Source organism: Tachysurus vachellii, chromosome 15 (assembly GCF_030014155.1).
Source record: "Tachysurus vachellii isolate PV-2020 chromosome 15, HZAU_Pvac_v1, whole genome shotgun sequence".
Taxonomy (NCBI): Eukaryota; Metazoa; Chordata; class Actinopteri; order Siluriformes; family Bagridae; genus Tachysurus; species Tachysurus vachellii.
In genome coordinates, this window is record NC_083474.1 from 823,064 (window position 1) to 833,341 (window position 10,278).

At 40.4% G+C, this 10,278-nt stretch overlaps 1 protein-coding gene and 1 non-coding gene across 9 annotated transcripts in view; one reads left to right on the plus strand and one right to left on the minus strand.

Moving 5' to 3' along the window:
- The window catches only part of mecom (MDS1 and EVI1 complex locus), a 126,698-nt gene extending 123,295 nt beyond the window's left edge, over positions 1 to 3,403 (minus strand). For 3 of the 8 annotated variants that reach the window (XM_060888257.1, XM_060888256.1, XM_060888251.1), the window contains exon 1: positions 3,008 to 3,400. In XM_060888257.1, coding sequence (XP_060744240.1) covers positions 3,008 to 3,044 — 37 coding nt within the window. In that variant the 5' untranslated portion in view covers positions 3,045 to 3,400. Of the gene's footprint in view, positions 1 to 3,007 lie in introns of all 8 variants that reach the window. The other 5 variants (XM_060888252.1, XM_060888253.1, XM_060888250.1 and 2 more) reach the window with 4 other exon arrangements.
- A 5,976-nt stretch (positions 3,404 to 9,379) lies between these two features.
- Positions 9,380 to 9,452, plus strand: trnav-aac (transfer RNA valine (anticodon AAC)). Its single transcript has one exon. It is a non-coding gene; the product is annotated as a tRNA-Val (tRNA).
- The last annotated feature ends 826 nt before the right edge of the window (positions 9,453 to 10,278 follow it).

A 10,278-nucleotide genomic window follows, 5' to 3' on the forward strand; every position in this document is an offset into this window, starting at 1 on the left:
TGAAACTCGCGGCTTAGGCCACTTCACCGAGAGCGCACGCGGGCCCCGTTTTACGAGGACTGTGGGAATTGCACTAGCGTGCACGAGCTGGCTCGAGGCCACAGAACATTCTCTCCTCTTCATGCACTAAAATACGCAGAAAGCTTTTCTCTTTCATCTCGGGGAAATAATGATGTTCTAGTCTCCCACGAACTATCCATCGCACTTTCCCACTATTCACAGATTGTGGGCTTGAATTCGCGACAGGGCGGAACGTCTTTTTCCTCTCTCTCTCTCTCTCTCTCTCTCTCTCTCTCTCTCTCTCTCTTTCTCTGTCTCTTTCTCGCCAGTTCTAACTCGGGTGTATTTTTGGCACGGCAATTACCGCACAGATTTGGCTTTTAAAACACACACACTCACTTACGCACGCACACACACACACACACACACACACACACACACACACACACACACGCCGCCGTCATCTCGTGATGTTTCGCCTCCCCGAGCACCGAGCGCACGAGCTCACGGTTGTGGGAGTGGAGTGTGCACTAAAGCGCAGGGCTTTTGAACGGCTGTATAGAAGCAAAGCAGTAACAAAGCTACCAGGCCGAAGTGACCGCAAACAAATCACCCTCCGCAGCGAGCCTGCACAACAGCCCATAATTCACCGCGGTTATTTGCCCCGGCGTGTTAAATAATTTAGTTGAGGTGAAATGAGCCGTTGGCTTTCTGGCCTGTGATGGAGTGACGTCACACTGTGCTGCATCTCCTGCAGTTTCTCGGCATCATTTCTTTATATGTTCTGTTAAAACAAATAAACAAAAGCTCTCAAGTGATGAAAAATGACGTGACGCGAGTTAATGAGGTGATTAAACCCTGTTTATCTGTCATTAATTAAACAATGACATACTGCACTTTTTATCCGTTTACAGTTGCTTTATTCTGTCGCTCCTGTCATGTGCGTTCCAGCAGCTGGTTGTTCCCTCTGCAGCCTCTCAACACACACAGGACACTAACATTAATAACAACTTTCACCCTTTCTGATTTTGTAAGTCGTTACTAAAGATTAGTATATTACAGATTTCTACAATACAGATGAAGAGCTTTAATTGAAGCAAAACCGTGATTTAAATTACAGTTTACTGTCAAAGATGATGACCAATCAGATTCGAGAACTAATATCAGTAGTGCCACTGATTGGCTGTTTCAGACGAATATTTTTGGAACATTTTGATCATTTCGTTTGGGACATTTTTTTTAATCTAAACTGCGTTTCGATTATAAACCAATATGTTTTTTAAATGCCCCCCTGCACGGACCCTAAATATGACGTTTGATGTCGGCCACACCCCTTTGCATGACGTCACTTAAATTCGGTTCTGTTGCACGGTTTGACCTGCAATTATTAAAATTCTGCAAGCTTTTTATTGTTCCAAATGTCCTAAAAGACCGAAATTCACACTGACACTTCTATCTTAAAATTTGAGTTTAATTAACAATTGATTTTTTTTCTGTCGAAAGGGTTTCATTATGTTTAATTTTTGTAAGTGGATTCAGATGTTTGCACGCATGTAACGGAGGCTTTTCTGCAGCACTAAAGTTTTCAGATGCGGTGACAACCTTTTAAAGGTGACTGTAACATGCACCATGACACCTGAACATACAGTGTGCGGCTTTAAAATGATTTCACGCACGTGCAAGTGTGTGCATTTAATGCGTGTGTGTGTGTGTGTGTGTGTGTGTGTGTGTGTGTGTGTGTGTGTGTGTGTGTGTGTGTGTGCACTACACCACGGTAGTTTAGAGCTTAGGTTTATTGAGCCAATAAGGCTCGCGCGACCCCAGCAGTCTCCATGCAGTCAACGGTGTTGTTCACTAGGAAAGGAAGCTATAATTCAAAACAACAAAATGATCTTCAACTTATTCCCACTCCTCCTCCTCCTCCTCCTCCTCCTCCTCCTCCTCATTTCCCTCAGAATCAATCTGAACTATAAGCCACTGCATTTAACTAAGAAAAAAAAAGAAATTCTTTAAGTTGTGATTTTATAAGATGAAAATCTTTTTTTCAGTTTTTGTAACCCTAAAATTCTAACAAGAACTCGGTTCAGATGTATTTATTTATAGCATCATAGCAAATGAATAAAAATGTATTTTGCTAATTACATTATGATGTAATGCTTTAATAGATTAACTCGATTACCATAATATCTCTGAAGAAAAGGTAAAGTGTCACACAAACCTTATACAACTTTATAGCGGAAAATTCATCATCTGAAAAAAATATTACATGAAACTCTGTTCTTAAATTTATAAAAACAAAACAAAAAAAATGTATATGACAGTTTGTCATCTCAGTACAGGGAATTATTCCGCTCGAGCTTTGCAGTACTGAGGAGGCAAAACTTAGTAGTTACTGCTGCGTGTTCAGGTTTGAGGTGTGTGGTGGCAAACAGAGCAACCGATGCCAGGGGGCACACTTAATAAAAAAAAATACGCACACAGATTACATTACGCACGCTCGCGCACACCCACCCACCCACACACACACATCTCCAGGCAATCCCCAGTTTTTAATCGCTTTGACGATTATTACAAAAGCATAAGGAAAGTAAATACAAGAAGCACTAAAGAGAATAAAACGCGCTGTTTGATCGGATCCTCGTGTGGAAAAGTAAATAACGTTTTATGGTTTTTCCGTTTCAAGAAAACTAGAAGCTTTTTTTTCCTTTCAAAAATTGTGCAATAACAACGAGAGGCGATTCTCTCTCTCTCTCTTTTTTTCGTTAACACAAGGGCGCCAACTATTTCAAGCGAGTGCCGAAGTTTCCTGCACAACAGGCGCAACTTGTGCAGAATGCGTTTAACGCGCAGCAGACCGTTCGGGAACGCGGCAAACCGTCACCACTTCTTCCTCTCTTCCACCGAAACTGCTTCCCAAATGTCGTACATGCAGATGCAGCAGCGGTTGCTGAACTTTTTTTTTGTAGTTGTTGTTGTTCAGAAATGTTGTAAGAGTCACTTCACCTACCGGTGGTCAGCTTCCTCGCCCTGCTTTTGGACCTCATGCTGCCTTGACGTCTTCACGGCGTAGGTCTCTTCGGATTCTCTCTTGACTCTTTCCTTCTTTTTTTCGTCTCTCCTTTTTTCTTATTCTTCTACTTCTCCTCTTGATTCTCAATCCAAACGCGCTATCTCTCCCGCATTGTCAGTTTGGACACCTTTGCACATGCGCACATCCGCGAACGCTGCCAGCAAAGTCCTCAAAAAAAGTGTTAGAGAGAGAGAGAGAGAGAGAGAGAGAGAGAGAGAGAGAGAGAGAGAGAGAAAAGTTTGGAGCGATTTATCACTCGCTATTACCGATCCTGTCAGAGGGCGAAAGCAGCGAGATCCCACTCGTGTCAGATGTTGGGAGATCAGTGAGACGGAGACGGAGCCGTGCGCGACCCCGCGGCTCCACGCGTAACCGGACACATTAATTATAATGAAGTGGTCTCGAGCGTCCGCGACGGAGCGGCTTTTTTGTGTGTTTGAAATGGAGGCGCATTAATCACTGCTGGGTGAAATCACTAATGTAAAACGTCTCTATTAAATGTTTTTTTTCTGTGCATTTTAATTGAGATTCGGCTATCATTAGGAAGAACGAGAAAAAGTTTCACACCCGCACACACACACACACACTTCTTTGCCTGGCGCGTGGGCAAACGGAACCGCTGTGGTGATAATTATAAATCTATGCAGTGGGTTTTCGCTCTGTGAATGAAATGCCCCTTTACCCCCGGGGTGCACGAGGCTCCAGTTCATCATTGTGATTCTTTCTGGATTTTCTTTCTGCAACCAAAAGAAATAATTTTACATTTTACAGTTTTTATAATGATTGTTTTTTGTTTAATATAATTGAATTTATCTTCCTTAACAGATGAAGGTGTTAAAGAAGATTCTGAATAAGGCCTTTTTTTTTGCAACAATATTGTTTAGAAAGACGCATTTTTATAAGATTGTGAACTGCGATATTTATTGTTTGTGCTTTTTTTTGTGGGTCATTAAGTTAATTGCTCGTTAATTAGAGGCGAGTGACATCATGCTGACCTTGTCCATGAACCTTTTAAAAGGGCGAGTTCCCTCCAGCACACAGTATTGATCTTGAACGTATTTTTTTAAAAAAAAAAAAAAAAAAAAAAAAAAAAAGGTCTTTGGCGCTGACACCATTGTGCACGAGAAGGAAACTGGGCAACAGGGATTTCTGTTCACCTCCGACAAATAATTAACTGACCTTCGTGATTGAAGAAATGTAGAATTAAAACACAGTAAAAAATGTTTAAGCGTTTTAAAATATTTTGCATATAATAATAATAATAATAATAATAATAATATTCTACATTATGTCAAAATATTTTAAATTTCGTTTTCTATATATTGGATACCCAAAAATGCACATGTACAAAATTAAATATGTTAAAAATGTTTTCAAATAAAATAGTTGAAAACATTTGGCACAATTAATCTTTTAATCAATAGATAGATAGATAGATAGATAGATAGATAGATAGATAGATAGATAGATAGAAAAGAGTGCGTTGATCAGATGAAATGATGAATGAGGCAGCAGCTGAAGGCAGAATGAAACTAAATAGAAACACTTTTCGTTCATTCAGCGCAATAATTCACAGCTTTATTTTTACGCTACATACTTTATTACTAAACCCAGACTTGGAGTTCACAGACAGTTTTTAGAGGACGGGTGTTAAGGACAGTGTAGACTGGTGCGCTGGAATTATTGGATATTATTAGGGATCTCCACCATTTTTCGCCAGCGCTGTGAAAATGATTTGCTTGTTTAATTCTATTATAATATGAAATATATCTATTTCTGAAAATATGATTATTTCACTCTTTCGCTACGACCCAGCAGAGCCCGTAATGGCAAAGAAAGAGTTAAAGTAAACCCATCATTTGTAATGTCGGGGCTCTCGCACCGGGGCTAAAAGTGAAAAGGGAGCCGCGGGCACTAGGAAATTACTGCGCGCCCGCGTGACCTATGCGCAAGGTAATCAATCAAGTGATCAACAGGGATATTTATCAATGCTACCTCCTGTCGTCTGGCTCTGTGAATAAAAAAATATTTTATTAATAAAAAAAAAAAAAGACGAAAAGGAGGAAAAAAATCACATCATCTAACAGTAAACAAAATAGTATTTATTAATAAATTATAAGCTAGCGCTTATTTTTTTCTGATGTTTATCACTTGAATAAAATGTAGGATGCTGTGAGAATAACGACTGTAATTGTATTATTATGACAATAATAATGATGATTAGAATAATTATAAAAAAAATCAAGCTGTTACGAAAATATACAAATAATTATTGTATTTGGTTTCTGTAGATTAATGAAGAGAAAAGATAAGTGCGAGCGTTTCATTGTGTGTGTGTGTGTGTGTGTGTGTGTGTGTGTGTGTGTGTGTTTGTGACAGAGAGAGAGAGAGAGAGAGAGAGAGAGAGAGAGAGAGAGAGAGAGAGAGAGAGAGAGAGAGAGAGAGCACAAGTGAAGCCTTCCGCAGGATCTATTCCGCTCCCAGACTGCACTCATGACCTGCACCGATACACGTGTGAACTCACGACTGCACGTTTATCACACACTCAGTCCGAGTTCCGTCTCCTGCAAAAAGGCTTGAAAAACAAACTGCTACAATAATGAACATTTTCAGAAACATGGTACTAAAATGTAGGCCTTTTATTCCTTTTTAAAGACTTTTATTTTCTCTAAAAGACAATAATCCACCTCGGAAATTCGGTGCACTGTAACTTTGTTGAAATAGGAACAAAATGTGACCTGTAGCTCAGACAATAAACCCGGAGCAGAAACGTGCACATTGGTCGCTCTGATACACTGGAAACAGATCGCTGTAAAACTGTCTGTCAAGAGATTTCCAAACACGACTCATTATTTGTATTTTACCGCCACCTAGTGTCAAGAACTACATATGATTAACATGTTCAATGGCATATTTTTTTTTATTCCTTACTCGTACTTATAAACTGAGAGTCTCGGATGCTTGCTTGTGTGTGACTGTGTGTGAATGTGTGTGACTGTGTGTGAAAGGCTAATAACTAAGATGCTAAGAATGAAGCTTGGAAATCATTCAAGTGTCCCTTCTTAATAATAATAATAATAATAATAATAATAATAATAATAATAATAATAATAATAATAATAAGACACGTAGAGGTGATCAGACCGAGTGCGTAAACTGACGATTGTCTAAATAACTCCTGGCTCCTAATTCTGGTTGATTGGCAGCTATTGGAAAGGACTTGTCCGAATGGCGAGCTGTCTTCCCGGTAACAGAGCATCACCACAGCTGTATTTATGGCAGCTTCATCCCGCGCATCCGTTACAGTCTCGTGTTCATCAGTTTCCATCGACTTTTCCATCGTCACGCGATCAGACCTGACGTGTGATCGACCGGTTCTCTGGATCAGAAAGATTTACAGCTGCTTTTCCCGAAAGAACATGCAGTGGAAATGAACCAGATTTCCGGGTTGTGTTGCTGCACAAATCAGCACGGATGTAAAACACGGTGTCTACCAGGTGCCTCACATGACCCTGTGACCTGCTTCAAACTGATGGAGCTTCAGCACATGGGTTTCACATTTATACCTCGTATGAACAAAAATATGTGCACCCCTGCCCATCACACTCACGTGCTTATATCTCATTCCAGATTAATTCCTCCTTTGCTCTTATAATAAGCTCCACTCTTCCGGGAAGGCTTTCCACTAGATGTTGAAGCATGTGTGTTCATAAGGCCACAATTATTATGTCCAAAATAATCAAGTAAACTATAAACACCCCAAGATTATATGTTCATGCAACATAGGACAGGGGAGGAAGTGTCACAACACCTGGAAGCTAATCTCCATTAGTGCTTCTTTATGCCATTTGGTGGAATAAACTCATGACTAAAGATGCTTCTGAATATTACACTATAGAGGACTGAATTGCACAGAATGTTCTCCAAAATGTTCTCCAGAAGTGCTACAATCCTTTCAGTCAAGTAAGATCACTGTAGCAAATGTTCCTCAAAGTTCCTCGCATTGGGGTTCCTCAAGAGTCCCAAAAGTGATGGGTAGTGAGTCCGAGAAGGTCAGCAGAGAACATATGTAGGTAAGAAGCTAGATATTTGAAGACCACCATTAAATGTGGCACTCAATTACTTACTTAACCTAAACCATTTAAATCTAACCATATCAGGTAGCCTCAATGCTATGAAATGAAAGTTCTCAGAAATGCTTTTTTAAACGGCATAAGCATTAAAAATAGAGTAAGTATATCCAATATTATTATTATTATTATTATATAAATACTACATCCAATATTATCACACACCTTTTTTTTCATAAGAGGGACAGAACTACATTCAAGCAGCTCAGAGAGGTCATAAGCATGAGGTTATTCAAGAGCTAATGTCTTCAGGACCTGATGCCAATGAAGGCTTACACAGGCAGCTATTAAATGGTGAATTTGTGGTGCCAAATACAACTCCTTCAAACAAGCTTCCACGGCAAAAGCATTAAGAACCGTGTGCCACTGTTGGCACTATACACTGATAGAACCAGTGACATCCATTAATATTTCCATCTGGCAAGTCGGTCATTTTGCAATTTTCTAAAAGCCGTGGGAAGTGACCGTGACTATGACTGGAGGCCAGCCTTGGAGAAACTGGAGTATTTTTCCTGGTCATGGCTCACAAGAGTTCCTTTCCTACACTCCAGAAAGACAATCCAGTATTCCACAGCATTTTGCCACAAGCCATGAGTCATTTGCTTGCTAACATTTTGAACAAAAACTAAACTATAAGGTTATAAAGCTGTCAATTAGGTGAGGTAACTCAAAAGCCCCAAGGAGTTCTTGGCACGAATCATCTAACTGCCATCACAGAACAAGGTGCAGGAGCTGGGGTTAGAACCAGACCAAGTGCCTGGCTTAGCTGTGTTTAATACACTCGTTGGCAGGAGCACCAGTGACAGAAGCCTTGTAGCATGTGGCCTCATTACTGTAACAGGAATAGTTTTCATTCAATTCAATTTCACACCATCTGTGGCAATAAAGATGAGTTAGTGTGAGATGCCAAAGTACTAAAACACAGTCCAATTTATTACCAGCAAATAAAGCCATTATGGTCCTACTCTGGATCGCTCAATTAATCCCTCAGCCAAGCTGACACAGGCAGGCTCTGGAAAATTACTATAAAAGTACCTACCTTGTGGAACCATGTAACCCTTCAGGCTGCGTCCTCCTGTTCTGGATCTCCATCACAACAGATTCCTTTAAACTTGCTTTGTACCAAAGTCGTCAAAAAGACTCATAACTGTATAGCTCTCTTGCTCGTGTGTAGGATTTGGAAAGGTTTGGTCTAAATTGCAATGCTTTTGAAGAGAAGTCTCTGAAAACTAGAAAACAAAGAAATCTGTGGTTAGTGATGTAAATTCATTCACTCATTCATCTTCTACCACTTATCCGAACTACCTTGGGTCACGGGGAGCCTGTGCCTATCTCAGGCGTCATCGGGCATCAAGGCAGGATACACCTTGGACGGAGTGCCAACCCATCACAGGGCACACACACACACACACACTCTCTCATTCACTCACACAATCACACACTAGGGACAATTTTCCAGAGATGCCAATCAACCTACCATGCATGTCTTTGGACCGGGGGAGGAAACCGGAGTACCCGGAGGAAACCCCCGAGGCACGGGGAGAACATGCAAACTCCACACACACAAGGTGGGGCGGGAATCGAACCCCCAACCCTGGAGGTGTGAGGCGAAAATGCTAACCACTAAGACAACGTGACCCCCGCTTGATGGAAATTAATAAAATATTTAAAAATAATAATAATAATTAAGTATTATAACCTGAAGCTAAGCCACAGTATAACGTATTGCTCGGTGAGAATGATTTTAGCAAGCAAGCAAGCAGGTAGCTTGGAGTTGGCATATATTTGGGACTAATAATATCTGATCTAATCTGGATGCAGATGTCGGATGCACCAGTAGGTGGCGGTAAAGCACCAAAGTGCACCATACAACTAAACGTAAAAAGTCTCTAATCTTATTTTGTATATGTTCGATCTAATTTTTCTCTTTAGGCCATAAACTCACACACAATCCCATTCAACACAAAAACACTGCACATTACAGCTAATGAATTAAAACTGAGCTACTTATCTTTCTAATGTTCTTAGTAACCAAGATGTTTGAACTTCTCATGCTTTATGAAGAACTCCATCACTAGTTCGGGATCTTCTCTAATTTACTTTTAATAATGGAACTTTCTAGTAACTTTCCAGAAGGTGGCGACAAAGCACCCAAGTATAGTAACTATAAAACTCCAGGGTTCCCGTAGTGTAGTGGTTATCACGTTCGCCTAACACGCGAAAGGTCCTCGGTTCGAAACCGGGCGGGAACACATTTAATAATCAAGTTAATTTACTGGTGAAACATTTTTCTTTTTCAGGCACTCATTCAGAAAAAAAAGTGTTTGACCTGCACTTATGGAATAATAATAATAAAGAAAAAAGAAATGACGGAAAGAAGAGATTATACATCCTGACCACTAGAGGGGGAAGTTACACAATTCTATGTACGAATTACACTTTTATTTTTATGCCATAACATTAAGCATAAGATCACCTTTAAATTTACAAAAAGAAATGGAGATGGTGGAGAAATTACACACTATATATTCTGTCTGCTCTATACAGCCAACTTTATGTCGTTTTTGATAAAAAAAAAAAAAAAAAAAAAAACGTTAGATATTTTGCCTCCACATCAAAACAATTTTGTAGACTTTTTCCTTCCAAGTTCTGGTTCCTAAACATTTCATAGAATCCAGAGCAGATCAGAAAAATCCCATGAGATATTCATTAAAAAAAAACAAAATCTCCAATACACAGGACATTCATTCATTCATTCATTCATTCATCTTCTACCGCTTATCCGAACTACCTCGGGTCACGGGGAGCCTGTGCCTATCTCAGGCGTCATGGCAGGAATACACCCTGGACTGAGTGCCAACCCATCACAGGGCACACACTATGGACAATTTTCCAGAGATGCCAATCAACCTACCATGCATGTCTTTGGACCAGGGGAGGAAACCGGAGTACCCGGAGGAAACCCCCGAGGCACGGGGAGAACATGCAAACTCCACACACACACAAGGCGGAGGCAGGAATTGAACCCCAACCGTGGAGGTGTGAAGCGAACGTGCTAACCACTAAGCCACCGTGCAC